The 15,902-nt window shown below is 51.0% G+C and overlaps 1 protein-coding gene across 2 annotated transcripts in view; it reads left to right on the top strand.

Annotated features, from left to right (window-relative positions):
• SIK3 (SIK family kinase 3) overlaps positions 1-15,902 on the top strand; it is a 145,201-nt gene that overhangs the window by 111,108 nt on the left and 18,191 nt on the right. For both annotated transcript variants that reach the window (XM_075909532.2, XM_075909531.2), the window contains exons 7-14: positions 7,431-7,549; positions 8,089-8,199; positions 8,372-8,515; positions 9,355-9,432; positions 9,535-9,644; positions 10,420-10,573; positions 11,687-11,842; positions 13,036-13,106. In XM_075909532.2, coding sequence (XP_075765647.1) covers positions 7,431-7,549; positions 8,089-8,199; positions 8,372-8,515; positions 9,355-9,432; positions 9,535-9,644; positions 10,420-10,573; positions 11,687-11,842; positions 13,036-13,106 — 943 coding nt within the window. The remainder of the gene's footprint in view (positions 1-7,430; positions 7,550-8,088; positions 8,200-8,371; positions 8,516-9,354; positions 9,433-9,534; positions 9,645-10,419; positions 10,574-11,686; positions 11,843-13,035; positions 13,107-15,902) is intronic.

Genomic DNA, 15,902 nt, shown 5'->3' with positions numbered 1-15,902 from the left:
CGTGATTTGTTCTTTACAAATCCATGCTGGGCCTATATTTGCCCTTTTCCAGTCTTCTGGAATCTCTCCCATGATTTTTCAAAGGTGACAGCTAAAGGCTCAGATACCTCCTCTATCAGCTCCTTGAGTATTTTAGGATGCATTTCATCAGGCTCTGGTGACTTGCAAACAGCTAACTTTTCTAAGTAAATTTTAACTTGTTCTTTTATTTTAACTTCTAAATCTACCCCCTTCCCTCTGGCATTCACTATGTTAGACATCCTGTCACAATCTATCTTCTTGACAAAAACCCAAACAAAGCAGTCGTTAAGCACCTCTGCCATTTCCAAGTTTCCTGTTATTGTTTCTCTCTCCTCACTGAGCAATGGGCCTGCCCTGTCCTTGGTCTTCATCTTGCTCCTAATATACTTGTAGAACATCTTATGCCTCTAGCTAGATTTAGTTCTTTTTGTGCCTTTTCTTTTCTAATCTTGCCCCTGCATACCTGTGTTGTTTGCTTATATTCATCCTTTGTCATTTGACCTAGTTTCCACTTTTTATACATCTCCTTTTTGATGTTTAGGTCACGTAAGATTTCCTGGTTGATCCAGAGTAGTCTCCTGCCATGCTTTTTATTTTTCTACGCAGTGGAGTAGTTTGCTTTTGGGCCCTTAACAATGTCCCTTTAAAAAACTGCCAACTCTCTTCAGTTGTTTTTCCTCCTAGTCTTGCTTCCCGTGGGACCTTACCTACCAGCTCTCTGAGTTCACTGAAATCTGCCGTCCTGAAATCCATTGTTTCTTTTTTGCTGTTCTCCCTTCTCACCTTCCTTACAATCATGAACTCTTGATTTCATGGTCACTTTCACCCAAACTGCCTTCCACTTTCAAATTTTCAACTGGTTCCTCCCTATTTGTTAAACTCAAATCAAGAACAGCTTCCCCCCAGTAGCTTTCTCAGCCTTATGAAATAGAATATTGTCTCCAATGCTTTCCAAGAACTTGCTGGATAATCTGCCCCCTGGTGTGTTCGTTTCCCAATATATGTTGTTGAAGCAAACACCTCACTCAGTTTAGGTGGCTAAACAGACAGCTTTATTGATCAATAAGGCAAAGTGAGCCAAACGTGGTCCAGTAAGCCTGGCTAATACAATCAATCGTAGTATCTTTATACCCTTAACCAAACAGTCTGACATCAGGGCATCCAATTACAGAAATCATCAATTAAACTTGGAAAAACAAAGCCTTAGCAGCAAGATGGTGGGCAGGTACTAGGGAGTGCATCTCCTGTCCCAACCAGCCCGATTAACACATTCCAATAGCTCATCTTGCAGGCCTCTGTCCTGGGGTAACAGAAAGTTCACTCTGGTATATGTGCAGAGGCAGAAAGCTGAAATGGTTTCTGTTGTACAAGACGGCTTCTAGCTAAATATGAAAATGGTTTCCACAATGTCTTGCGCTACAGTGAGTGTCTTGGTGCGCATTAGGTAGTCCATAGAGGAATTGGATTAAGTTGATGCATGCAAAGGCACTCTTGGTGTGATATAATAGGTGGTGCAGAATAAGCTGCCAATGTGGTTACTTGCTTGCACCCTGGCTTAGTGCGCAACAGCCTCTCTGGCTAGACAAGCTCAGAGTGGTAACTTTGTGGTGTGAGTTCACATTGCTCTGCTCTCCAGGAAGAAGAGTGGGATGTCATTTCTGCTTATTGGTTGGGCTCATTTGAGCAACACAGTCCCTACCGAGGTAGCCTATCACTTCTGGAGACCTGGTGTAGGTGGCAATAGAGGGAGATTTGCTGACCCTCTTCAGAGTTCCCCATTCCCCCAGGAATAATTCACAGTGGCTGCATACAAGAGTCTGGAGCCTACAGCGGCAGGGTGTGCTGCCAGCCAGCACTGAGGAACCCTGGCAGAGTTTAGGGGAGACACTCAGGAGCAGTTGCAGTCGGGGCTGGGAGAGTTGGAAGGCATGCTTGGGGAGGGGCTGCCAGGGCTGCCCTACAGGCAAGTATTTGTGTGGGAGGATGCTTAGCAGGATCCAAATGGATTGGCAGGGCTGTACGGGGGGAGCTCCTGCCAGCACTGTGCTTGTCTCAGACCAGCGTCCTTGATACGCTTGTGTGTGCGCACAAATACTCTGGTTGCGAATGTGCAGCACGGCACCGTACTCAGCCTCCAAGAGCAGCTCGCCACCTTCTAGTTGCAACATTAAAGGGCATGTGTTTTAACTAAAGGAAATTAATTTTCAGTGAATAATTGTGCCGCCAGAGAGAGAAAGATCTCCTGTGGACAATATTGCTGAATCATCGTGGATTAGACTTTATTGTGACTTAACTACAAGCAACACAAGAGAAGCAGTTTATCACTAGTAATCAGTTCGAGGAGTGCAACATGCACGGCCAGGGCTGCGGCTAAAGTGGAGACAGTACTCAGCCCTGAGTCCAGTTAATCAACAACAGCCCCGTGTGTTAGAGACTGAACCAGACCTCTTGGATGTGCTGGGCTCAGCTCCGTTCCTCAGGGCTTCCGGCTGGATGATGAGCGGGATTAATTGGCACAGCGTTTAATATCTGTCTCCTAGGATATTCTGGCTCGCACCTTTCCAATGTCAGGCTAGCAGTTGTCAGATCCAGAGAAATTGTGGCAAACCCTTTGGGAAGTCAGAGTCCCTGGCTTAGCTCCACATCCACGGGTGAACGTGCTGCCTTCCTTTGCTTAGAAAGCAGTTCTCCACTAGGCTCTTCAGCTATAATGTCCCGGAGCTGAGCTCTGAAGAGCCTGTGGATGGAGATAGGAAAGCCATTGGTTTTTGCTCTATGTGAGGGTGCGTCTACACAGCGGGGCTATTTCGGGATACCAAAGTGTCCTGAAGTGGCTACTCCACATCTTTTGAACGTGCCTGCTATTTCGAGAGAGTGCGTCCACTATTTCGAGACCTATTTTGGCATCCTGTAACTGTGTAGACGTGCCAAATCTTGAAATATGCTCTTTCCACATTCAGTCGAAATAAGATATGCCATTTGTGTAGTGCAAGTTACCTATCTTATTTTGAGTTTAGATGCTTTGTAGATGCACCCTGAATGTCTTTTTCATTTGGACCCTTTAATTCTCTTAAATAAAAAACCCTTCTCCCTTTTCTGGTGCAATGAAGCTTCCCAACCTGAAGCTTTGAGTATCCAGAGCTTAACAGCCACCAAACCAAAGATAAGCTTGTGAATTCTGAACTTCATTGCTATGTATATCCCCTCTGCACACACCCACCTTTCCACTCACTCTCGGTTCTTTGGCATGTGCTAATCAGTGACTTCTTCTGTTATTCCTTTTGGCCCATTTACTTTGTGTGCCACTTGAGCAAAGGAAAGCAAAGCGATCCAGGGATGAGGCGTGGGAAAACTGCCAAGTCAAGAAGCCATGAAGAGCTAGTTAGTGAAGGAACCTTTGTAAGAGAGGGCTCCCCAATGCAGAAATGTGGAGGAGAGGGAGTATGGAGACAACACGTGGCCCTCGCAAAGGGCGTAGCATAAAAGAAGGTGCAAAACTACCTTTGTCGGATGGAGGCACATCTGATGGTCTGAGATCTGTACAGGGTGCACCTGGGGGAGGAAAGGACAGCGTGGTACCCTTCACTGAGCATTTCCTTGCTCTGCTGGAGCCACCTGTCAGTATTTTGGTTTCATGAAAAATATTTCCCTTTGCCAGTAGCAGATGTTGTAGAGATTTAATAGAGGGTCGATTTCCTCCTTCTGTGCTTTCTCCAGACTGAAGCCCTCTTTGAAGTCTGAGCTCATGAGTGACAGTTGCAGGAAAGGGAAGGGAGAGACGGCCTGGAGGGGGCACGGTTAGCCACTCCATGCGCAGGAGCCCAGACGTGGGGGGAGAGCTGCGTGTGCCTGGTCCTGCTGTACAGCGCTTTCAACAGCCCTGACTTCCTAGGTTCAGACTGTCCAGCCGATTCCTTCGCAGCCTCCTGGGTAACAAGTGCCTTGCGCTTTTGTTAATCACTGTGCTGCTTCAAGTGACCAGGAGGAAGGTCTGATCTTCACAAAGTCCCTGCCCTCGGGAGCTGACAGTCCAGCCACGCCAGCTGTTTCCTAGGAGTTGGTCGGCAATGAAGGGTTTAGAGAGAGTTAATTTCACACGTTGCCCCTCCTCAGCAACTTGCCGTGGCAGTCCGAGGTTTTCTCATTGGAATGTTCCTCTGGTAGCTACATTTGCAAGGTCTTGGGATGCGTATGGCAGTGGAGACTGTTGCTGGTCTCATGTCGGTGGTATGCTTGGTTGCGTCTCCCTTGAACTCCAGCAAAGCCACATTCAGATACAGGTTCTCTTTAAACCCATCTCTGCTGTAAAAAGTACATCTGACTAGATCATCCCTTCTAGCATCCTGTATCCAGCAGTGACTAGCACCAGCTGCTTTTAAAGATGGGTGCAAGAAATTCCTTAGGTGACAGTTATAGAATAACTTGATCACCGAGGCAGCTTCTTCCTAATCTTTGTTACTTGGTGGCTCATGCCCTAAGGAATGAGGGTTTATTTCCCTTTTAAGTGTTCTCTTTTCTCAGGTGTTCCCATTGTTCTTCTAAACACCCAATCCTTTATTTTAAATCTCCCCAAGATCCTCACCTTTGATACCTCGAGTTCTACAAGTTCATTATGGATGCTCTGTTTGGTAAAGCATCATTTTATCAGTTTTATACGGCTTCTCTTTCAGCTTCATTGAATGCCCTTTTGTACTTGTCTTTTGTCCAAATACAGAAGTAAGGCTGCTCCTGTCCTTTTCTGACCCTCTGCATTGTGCAGACAAGACATAGCAGCGCTCTGTGCCTTGGGGACCCCTAGAACAATGGCTCTATCACAGTAATTCCTAGCATTTCAATAGCAGTCTTCCTTACAAAGTGCTTTACAAAGGAGACATTTTCCCCATGAGGAGACAGAGGCCCAGGGAGCTTTGGTGACTTACCTAGGCAGAGTCAGTGGCAGACTTGGGAGCAAACTCTTTTGGATATCCTGTGATGTCTGGCATGCATCAACCACATGAAAAACCCACCTTGTCTCCCAGTGTGCAGAGCTCCTTGCCCCGTGCGTGCCCTCTGATGTACAGTGACTTAGCTCAGCGGTTAAGTGCTCTGCTTCCATCCCGAGTCCTTTGGACTGCAGGGAGAGAATTCTAACACTTGCATGGAGGCAGAGATGTGCTAAAATGTGAGGGGCATCTAAAGCACCCCTACATCTGTCCAGCTACTGGGACAGCCACAGAGCTCCTTCCTTAGAGAGGCAGTAACCCTATCCACCAGCCCAGGTTCATTCATAACACGATACTTCTGCTGTCAAATGCCTTGCATTCTCCATTGAAAACGATCCCAGTGTATCTTCTTTCACCAAAATACTTTGAGGTTTTTCTTGCTCTGAAGACGCAGCTGGCATAATGTGCAAGCTAGATAAGTGGTAGCAGCAGCAGCAGCTGCATAGTTGGCAATGGCTGCGGAAGGGGAATTAGATGTGGTGCTTGGGCATTTTCAGTCCCTGAGATGAGCAAGTGCTGGGAAAGATGCAATATTTAAAAATTAAGTAGCTTTAGGCTAGATCTGATGTGGAAGGAAGAATTTGCATTTTATTCCTCTAGATCTAAATTGCCGCTTCCTTTATTGAACTGGTTTGGATAGTGTTTAAAAAACATCTGCACTGTGCATTTGCATCTTACGTTTAAACCATGTTTGCTCTTTTTTTAGAGGTTTTTGTGTAGTAATTAGGAAAGACAATGTTCATGAAAATGTATGATTTATTCTAATTGCCGACATGGCTCCATCTTTATGGGGGAGACTCTAGCTCCTATTTTATAGCCTTCTTTAATGGAAACCTTCATTTGAGAATAAGACGCCTTTCTCTAGCTTCAGGTTGAACTTGTTATCATAGTCCATATGGTGCAAGCGTGGGTCAGGCATGGGGGCAGGGCTTGTTGTTGTACGGAAGTTTGGGAACTGTGTTTTTCTGCGTTAAGCCTGCGTTTGGTAATCCTGCCTTGGCAGCCTGCTAGATGCCAATTGTGGTTTGCCCTTCACCCCTGCAATACGGGCTGGGCTGGGTTGGGTTGCGTTGCCAGAGTAAACACGTAGGTGAGAAGTAGATGTGCGCCACCTACAGGCCGTAACAAACATCACCGCGTTGGTTCTGGCGGTTGCTTGTTGAATGAAAGAGGGAGTTTGTATTTCATTCAAAAACTAGACTTTTTTAGGGGGCAAAGTTTGCTGAATTAAAGGAATACAGGCAGTGGCAGTGTAATCATGTGGGTCTGCCGATATTAGAGACACAAAGTGGTGAGGTAAAGTCTTTATTGGGCCAACTTCTGTTAGTGAGAGAGAAGAGCCTTTGAGCTTACACAGAGCCCTTCTTCAGGTCGGAAGGTGTGCAGTCAGTCACATTCGGCCCCAAGTACAAATGCTTTCAAAGCAAGCTTTTGCAATACTGAAAGGCAGCAAAAAGGTTACCATGGGCATGCAGAGCTTCTGTTTGCTGTCCTAATGCAAGGTCTGCACCGGCATTGTGTGGCACTTTACTATAAGGAAAAGCAAATCCATGCTCTTGCGTGGCAGAAGCCATTCTGTTCTTTGGGAGTTGGCATCTTTCTGCCCTCGTGGCTGGCAGAGCCCCCTGTGGTCGCTGACTGCTGCCCAGATGAGGATGGAGGGCCATTGTCACGCCGTGCTGCATGGGGTCCTGTAGCAGCAGGGTGCTGGAGCAAGAGCACTTAATTAGCCTCTGCGCTGTCAGCTCCAATCACGGGGAACAGATTGGGGCTGATATAAAAGCCTAATGCCAGCCTGGGGATTGGCAGCATCTCCCAGCCTGACGAGCCAAGGGCTGTGGAGGCTGGGAGGGAGCCAGAAGGAGGGGCCAGGCAGTGAGGAGAGGAGAGGTCAATCAGTCAGGGCGGGAGCTGGAAGCCTCCTAGCTGAAGACTGACTGTCTGTCTGAGGAGAGAAGCCCATAGCGACTGTAGATAGTTTGGCGCTGGTGGTGGGACAAGTGCGGGTGAATAAAGACGGGGTGTTGCACAATCCTGAAGTCTCTCCGAGCCTTATTTGGGAGGGCAGCCAGTGCTGGGGGAGAGGCAGCTGGTGGTGCCCTCTGGTGCAGGTCCTTTGAATTATGCTGAGCTGGAGACCTTGATTTAATTAGGCTTTGGGCAGAGCTTGTGCCTATCCGTGGTAGCTCCTATGCTCGTGTGTCAGATGTCAGGGATTTAACCCCATGCTTGTGTGCAAGACTCAGTCAGGCCCAACGCAGGGCGCATGTATATTCGCTGTTTGCCACAGACCCCATCCCCAGAACATTGTTCTTGTCTGTTGCCTCAAAACAATGCCCTTGTTCCAGCCCTGATGCGAAGCCGCGTCCCTCGGGGGGTGTTGACCTGTGCTACTGAATGACTCGTTCTCTTGTTGCTCTCTTGTAGAATGTGAGCACTTGATCCGCCACATGCTGGTGCTGGACCCGAGCAAGCGACTCTCGATGGAACAGATTTGCAAACACAAATGGATGAAGCTCGGGGAAGCGGATGCCGAGTTTGACAGGGTGCGCAGGCAGAAACGCTCTGGGGCGGCTCCCTGCTGAATGGGTGCGGGGAGTGCCGCATGCGGGGTTTAGGGAGGAGGGCTGAATACTGCCCCTGAGTTCCCCGTTGGGAACCACTAGAGCTGCTCAGACCCAAATGAGCACCCTGCGTCCAGTGTTCCCAATTCCCAAATGCTAGCGTGTTGGTATTCTCCTCCCTGTTGGGCCGTGCAGCTTACTCACTGTCGCCCCTCCTCTCTCGGACTTGAGATTGCTCATCCTCTTGCATTATTCTCTTAGTCTCGGTAGCTCTGGGCTCCTTTGATTGCCCTGCTGATGCCCTGCGGGGGCTCCTGTCAGGCTGCTTGTGGGACGTTGCTGGCTCCCAGGATCGTGCGCCACTGAGATGCCGTTTCTGCCCCTGTTTTGCCCTCTGCGTTCAGATAGTGTGCAGGGCGGCCCTGCAGCACAGCACGCGGGCCCTCCTGCCGCAGGCTGGCAGCACTGGGGTGTGCGGTGTGTCCCACCTGAGCACTGAGGGTCTCTCTGTGCCCTTGCAGTTAATAGCAGAATGTCAGCACCTCAAGATTGAAAGGCAGATGGAGCCACTGAATGAAGATGTGCTCCTAGCCATGGTGGAGATGGGGCTGGACAAAGAGCGCACACTACAGGTAACTCAGGCCAGCTTGGGCTGCTGCCTGCAGCTGGTGAATGTCACGTTAGCAGCTGATCACACTTGCCAGTTAATACTTTCTTCTGCAGAGAGTTCAGGGGTGGGGGGAAGGGAATTTATTTTCATTATGAGAGGGGAAAAAAACTCTCTCTCCATCCTTCCCTTGCTAGTCACTGAGGACAGACGCCTATGATCACTACAGTGCAATCTATAGCCTGCTCTGTGACCGATTAAAGAGGCACAAGAACCTGCGCATTACAGCACCGCCCAGCGTGCCGCGGACCATGGCCTTCTCCACCCCAGCTACCATCCAGGTGGGTCCGCGTAGGCGGGTGCTTCACGCTGCTTCCCCTCGCCTTGCAGTGCGCAGCTTGGCCACAGCTTGATTAGCTGGCACGTAAAGTAACTTGTGTCCCTTCATGAACGGCTCCCCCGATGAGGAGAGACTTTGCCTGTGGGGTAGGTTTGCACGTGTGTCGGCGGTCCTGGACTCTTGGGGTTTGCAACGTTCCGGGCATGAGACTGAGCCTTTATGTAGTCCCGTGTCTTTCATGCGAGGCCTGCTCCCACCCGCCGGACCTAGTGTCTTGTGATGCAGTGGCAGGAGTCCCTCGTGCACTTAGGGAGATGTTCTAGGCTGAGAAACGGAGTGTCTGGGATGGGTGTGAGGAAGCTGTTTCCATTGGCAGCAGGAACTGCAGAGGAGCCGACTCTCTTGCTTTAACTGAAGTCAGGCTGTGAGGAGGGGAGTAGAGAGAGGCGGTCCTGGGGGTGGCTGATGCAAGCCTGTTAAGGATGCCAAGAACAGCCTAGAACTGGCTCCTGGATCTCCCCCCTTCTCCTCCAGTGTGCATGCTGGACGCTAACCCTGGTTTGTGCTGTGCAGCGCCTGGGAGCACAGCTGAGTGTGTGGCAGGTGGGTGAGAAGGGAGCGTTGGGGGGGAGGCGGAGGAAGATCTAGCACAGCTTGGAGTTGGGATCCCTTCTGCGAGTGGCTAATGTGTTTGGGAGAAGGCGATTCCCCCCGAAGGGCACTGCGCTCCATTGGCGCCCATAGGCAGAGTCACTACCCGAAGGATTTTGCTGCTGATTTTTATAAAGGACCCCCCCCCCCCCTCAGTTCCTCATGGTTTTGATTCCTTCTGCTTTGCAGGCGGAACAGGCAGGCAACCCCGTGAGTATCAATGTGCCGCAAGTGCAGCTCATCAACCCCGAGAACCAGATTGTAGAGGCAAGTTGCTTTCCGTTGGTGGCCCCTGGGCGCGCCCTTTCTTCGGGACACGCTGGGCTCCTGGCACTTGACTTCAGCACCTCTTGTGTTTTCCCCACTCAGACCGATGGGACGATGAACTTGGACAGCGATGAAGGGGAAGAGCCATCCCCCGAGGCCCTGGTCCGCTATCTCTCGATGAGACGGCACACTGTTGGAGTTGCTGACCCCCGGTGAGTGTCCGGCTTTCTCCTGAGTGGCAACAGAGACACCCCCCTGCCTTTTTAAGGGCGCCCCTCCACCCCGTGGATGATGATTCTCTGGCTCGCCGTGGCCCCTTGGAGGCACTCGGGCATGTATGTTCTAAGGAGCTCTCACGCCTTTGAGTTGCTTCCTGGTGAGAGGTCAGAGGTTTTATAGAATCTGTTAAAATGATGGAAAAACACATGCCAAAAATCCACCCTTCCGTACGCAGGAGTGAAGTCTCTTTGCCTGCCTGCTCTCCGCACCCCACGTTCTGCAGTGAACAGGCTGGCAGGGTGGGATTCTTGCTCGAGAGCACAATCGAGGTAGGGGGTGGGGAGGCAAGCCGGGTGCTAGCTGACTAGCAGAAATCCATGTCTTTTTGCCAGAACAGCCATTTCCCCGCTGGCTCGTGTGGCAGGCCTCTCCGGTAGAGCCACAGGGAATCGCTGCTGGGTTTGTGTCGCCGGCGGCAGCGTGGGCCAGAGAGCTTTTCCAGGCTCCTCGGCCTGGGCACCCCCTTACTTGTAATGTGTCGGTGTCTAGAGAGGAGGTGTCGTGAGTGATCTCAAGTGCAGTTGGGTTTGGCATGGATGGCGGGGCTGGCCAATCCAGTTCTGCCCCCACAGGGCGGATGACAGCCTGGAAGATGTTGAAGCACTTGTGCTCTGTGAAGCCCGGGAGACGCAGGGCTAGCTGCAGCAAGCGTGTCGGTTGGTTTGCTTGGCCTGTTTCTAAGCCCTGTGTCCCAATGTGATTGTGCAGCACGGAGGTGATGGAAGATCTCCAGAAGCTCCTGCCAGGCTACCCTCGTGTCACTCCCCAGGCTCCGTTCCTGCAAGTGATGCCAAACATGAGCTTCATGCACAACATGCTGCCTATGCAGAACCTGCAGCCCACGGGCCAGCTGGAGTACAAGGTACCAATCGCCATGGACTGTCGCATGACTGCAGCCAGTGCTACCTGGAGATGCAGGCTGCAGCTCTTGGGAGAGCCCCATGTCTGCTTCATGGGTTTTACAATCGCGTTGGTTGCTGAGCCCGAGATTTAGCTCTGTCTGTCGCCTGCTGCCCTGGGCTGTGCCTCTTGTGCTGAGTAAAACCAAAACAACCCCGTAATTTGAAATTCAGAAACGTGTTCGATAGGGCAGGGGAGGTCAGCGATGTGGTAACAAATCACACCAAGAGGCCCAGCCTGTCTTGTGACTAAAGCTCAGGGCTGGAAGGTCAGGCTTCTCCCAGCTCTGCCACTGTCTCGCTGTGGGAATTCAGGGAGGTCACGCGCCTGCTCCGTGCCTCAGTTTCCCCAGTAGTCGGATGTTGACAAGACTTCACCTCCGCCAAGGCCGAAGAGGCTGTTTTCTCTTGTAAGTTGACTCTGCCTCCTGGTGGAGATTAAATGAAATATTCAACAGCCAATGTAGCCTCTGGGGAGATCATATGTTGCTGGGAGATGGATTTCGTAGTGCTTGTACTATGTGGTCTGGGTGCCAGTGGAGAGCCGCCTGTTGACATGGTGCTAACTTGCAAGCTGCAAAAACGTTCTAAGTGACAGCAACAAATATAGAGGATATTTGGTGACTACAAATAGGATACAGTCTGCGTGACTGTAAATGGGAAAGAAAATGTCCATGAGACATTATTCGTATTGAAATGTGGTCAAGGTGAAGAAAGTCTAATAGGTGTTTCATCTGATACTATGTGAACTGTAAGATTTTATCTTCTGCTTGAAAATCTCAGCAAAAATCAAACGTCAGTGAAATTTAGCACTAGCCATATACTGTGCATGTGACTACCCATATTAATATGTAAAAATATTTTGAATTTCATGTTTTCCTCTAAAAGTTGGGATTTGGAAGCCGTGACCAATGCTTCGTAGAGCTAGCAGCACGTAGGCTGTTGGATCTTCTGAACCGCTTTGGGACGCTTGTATGCACCACAGGGTATGTGGTTGCATCCAGATGCATCGAGACCCTCCTCAGCAGGCAGCGGGGGAGGACGAGTATGCTGTGCTGACTCTGTGTTCCTCCTAGGAGCAGTCCTTGCTGCAGCCCCCCACGCTGCAGTTGTTGAATGGAATGGGCCCTCTGGGGCGACGGGCTTCGGATGGCGGAGCCAACATCCAGCTGCACGCACAACAGCTGCTGAAGCGCCCTCGAGGTCCTTCCCCCCTCGTCACTATGACGCCGGTAGGTAGCAAAGGAAGAACAGAGTTGGTGGCATGTTTGCAGACATGTCCTCCTGCTGGCTGAGCTGGCAGCGAGAGCTGGGGGGAGTGGTGTGTGGGAAAGTACTGCAGAGGCGGACAGGGAATGAAATGCCAGATTCCCAACACTGGCAGAGACTTGCCACCTGCCGTTTGCTTTTGCTTTCCTTCCGCCGGGACTTTCCTCCTACAGTACTGTCCCCTTTGGGGACCCTTTCCCTTCATCCTCTCTGCCCACCTGCTCTCCAGAGGCTAAGCCGAAGCTGGATTCAAAGGACCTTTTAAAACAGATGGTGGCTTTGCTGCCAGTATCCTGTCCCTGGCCATGCTGTGACTCGGCTCCTCCTTCTTCCACACTGTCTACGCTCCTAGAGCTTAAAACTCCTTCGGTTACCAGGTGCCTCGCAAGCACCTTTCCTTTCCGTCTCCCCATATCGCTGTTTGCTTAGCATCTGGCTTTGTGGTGCCCCGCCCTTGGAGTGGGCACGGCTAGCTGTCTGGCAGGGGCCCTGAGGCATGCTGACTGCTTGAGCCGGTCCCCGCGGGGTCGTCTCCTTCCCAGTGGAAGCGAGCGTGTCCGGGGAGTAGCGGCGTGTCTCCAAGGTGACGCTCACGTCCACTCTCCGGGTTTCTAATCGCTTTGCTCCTTTTTGTTACCGTATTGGGGTTGTCAGCTGGAATCTGCCCAGTTCTGTATCTTCCTCCTGCCATTAATGACCTGCACAAAACTGCTAGCTCTAGGGGCCAGACGTCTCGCTACCGTGAGGACTGTGATGTGCTGATACTGACTGGGTCTTTTATTTATCATTTAGTCGTAGCTGAAATGTGTCCTCTCTTCAGAAGTGCTGGGAAGAGCCTGATGTTTGTAACCCTCTCGCTAAGGTGGCTTTGCCACTCTCTTGCTCTATTGGATCAGAGAAAGGACAGTCTGCCCGTGGGAAGTGCGGCGCGTTGCTGTGGGCTGTGCTCCCCTGTGACTGCACCTCCTGCTAGCACCACAAGGAGAAGCTGCCTGGGGAGGGGGGCAGGTGGTTTGGAGGAGGGTTCCGAGTGCCCCCCGGGCCCGGTGCCTTACTGTGCTGGAACCCTTTCCAGAACGTCAGTTCTCCTCAGCCCAGAAAGGGCGCTGAACAGGTCGTTTCTGGAGCCCACGGTTCCCCTTTCCTCTCTCCTCAGGCAGTGCCAGCAGTTACCCCCGTGGATGAGGAGAGCTCCGACGGGGAGCCGGATCAGGAAGCTGTACAGAGGTAACCCCCCATCTGTTGGCCTTTCCCCTCGTGCTGCTGGAGAGGCTCCCCCTGTGGTGCATTTCAAACCCAACCCTTCCACCTCATCCCAAGCTGCAGGCACTGCTTGTGGGGACGGTTTAACTCTTTCTGTGGTGCCTGTTCACACCAGACAGTTACTAACAGGCAAACAAATGACTCTGTGAAAGAATCTGGCATCACCTGAAACTTTGCCGGCTGTTTGAGCAATAGGGTCTCCAGAAACTCTAAGCACTAACGGCTTTTGCGTAGGGTGCACCAGCATGCAAACCAAACTAACCTGCATTGTCAGTGCTTCTGGAACCGCACCCTCCCTCGTCCCTGACTGGGGGACTGGTCTCATTTTATCTGCGCAGCTTTTGGAACAAGACCTGCAGTAAACACCCAACTCTGATGCCTTAAACGAAGTGAGTTTGGTTAAAAAGGCAGGTATCTGTAGCCCTTCAGACTTCTAGCCATAGCACTAGGTCCTAACGCAGTCTGTTCCAACATGAGAGGTGGTCCAACGTTGACTCCAAAACTTCACTTCTCTCCCCAGCCAAAATGTGTACCGGGGTTTTCCTCCAGGCAAAACCACTAACGCTGGCCTTGCTAATACTTCCTTAGTAGCTTTTGTGCAGCTAGTTTTTCTGCTAACCAATGTGTGCAGGAGATCTTACTAAGTTCGATGGATTCTTCCCAGTTCTGATGGGCAGGAACTTGGGTGAGAGCGAGCACTTCCTCAGCGTTTGTGGATATTGTCCTTCCAAGAGGATGCAAATACTCACTAGGTGGGTAGCAGGCAGGTGTAGAACTGAGGGAGCTGCTGCTAAAGCCCTGTAATATCCCTCTAGCCTTTGGGACCTCTGCTGGTCTCACTGTTGCAAACCAGAAGGGTTCAAACGGTGATGGGTACAACAGTGGCTTGTCCCGGGTATGTGGTCACATTCCCTTGTCTACCTGGCCATAGAACATGGGACACATTAACGAATTCCAGATGCTATTCCTTCTGCTTCCACTGTCCTGGAGCCGAGTGTCCTTCCAGTACGCATTCTAGACCACGGGTAGGCACAGTGTGGCCCGGGAAGCTATATGGTGCCACCCATGGTCATCCTTATCTTTCGAATGGAGGGTTGGCCGCCAGACACTGCAGGCCCAGCACGCAACGCTCTGTCCTGACACACAGCGTCAATAACCAGCTTCCTACGTTGGAATCCGAACTCAGTGACTGACAGCACTGCTCCGGGCTGTGCAGAAGTTGCAAGCTGGCTCCTGCAGTCCCCGTGGGCCACCCCTCCAAACTGGGAAGCTGAACGAAGAATACCCAGGCCTTTAAAATCCCTGCGTTCAGCTGAACCCTGGAAGGTTCCAAGAGTCAGACTTGACAAGTCCGGTTTGGAGACTTAGGGTAGCACTTCCAAAACTGTGTGCCTGGACTTGAGTCCAAGTCTCACGCTGTGTCCTTGAGAGGCGGGTTCAAAGTCCCCTTTGCAAATATTACCCCTCAATCCTTCTTGTGTGCGCTTACGCCACATTCTCCATATCCACTGGACGGGCCCAGGCTTAAACTGTGCTGATGGGTGCACATTAACCTGCCTTCTCCCCACCCTCTTACGCTGTGACATGCCACTAATCAGCCGTAGAAGAATAAACAGTATTAACACGGGGGGAAGAAGCTAATATTTATCTTTTCAGACCTCTGGCTTGAATGCTCGCTACGGTAACCACCGAGCGACTTTTGTCCTTGTTTGTTGTAGGTTGCCTGACCTTGAAATAGCCTGCATTCCATCCCTCATGCCCAGAGCACAGTCACATCTCTTCTGAGCTCGCAAAACATTTTCCACCCAAACACTTGCAGTTCATGATTGGATTGTTCCCCGGAGCCATGAAATAAAATGATTGTAGCAAACCACAATTGGGAAACGCTCCCTGTCTCCCTCAAGTGGATCTCCAGTAGTTAATGGCTCCGGCTTTGGCAAGTCACCACACCACTAAGTGCTCTTCCTTCTGTTAACTTGCTGCTTTTTTGTGTCAATGGATACTGCATTTTGCAGAGCCATAGTTTTAAGTGCTCCTTTCCCCTACTGTCCATGTTTTAGTTGCAGACATCAAATCTAATACTTCAAGTCCAAGTATTTGTAACCCCCATTTTACCCTCTGGCTTTGTGTACACGACGCTCTGCATAGCCATAACTCTCCGCCAATGCATTTTCGCCCAAATTCACAGTGGTGGGAGGTTTGCCTAGTCCCGGTCCAGGCACTGATTCCACCCTGTCCTCGAAGCTTGCTCCGTGTTTCCACCATAGCTAGCTCTTGAGAAGCTGGCCTGGGGCTTGCCCAAGAGCCAGGACATCCCAAGGTAGCTGCATCCATTGCCATCTCACTGTCGAGCCCTTCCTGCCTTGTTTGGCCTTGGCATCCAACAAAACACAAACGGGGCCCAAAGGCGAAACACCTCAAGTGAGCTGTGAGCTCGTCTCCAGTCAGAAGGCAGGGTTCAGGAAGGAGGGGGGCTGAGTTTGCCCCTCACATTCCCTTCTCAGTTTTGCTTTAGGCATCATTGGTGCAGCCGGCAAACACGGCTTCCCCGGCTATGCTAGAAGTGTCCCCCAGCGGGGACTAGATGGCGCACCTGACACGCACTTTTCCTCTGTCTCGACCTCTGTTTGGCTCCGGGGTGGGTCACCCACAGAGTGCAAAGAGCAGGTCACAGTCTAATCTCCAGTGGTGATAGCTGTGTTGTAAATGCCATCATCTGAGGTGGAGCCATTGAATATGCTGATCCCGGTTCAGCCCCCA

Source organism: Pelodiscus sinensis, chromosome 25 (genome assembly GCF_052426305.1).
Source record: "Pelodiscus sinensis isolate ZL-2025 chromosome 25, ASM5242630v1, whole genome shotgun sequence".
In the NCBI taxonomy this organism is placed as follows: domain Eukaryota; kingdom Metazoa; phylum Chordata; order Testudines; family Trionychidae; genus Pelodiscus; species Pelodiscus sinensis.
The sequence above is the reverse complement of the archived record's forward strand: the minus strand, read 5'-3'. Positions and strand labels throughout refer to the sequence as shown.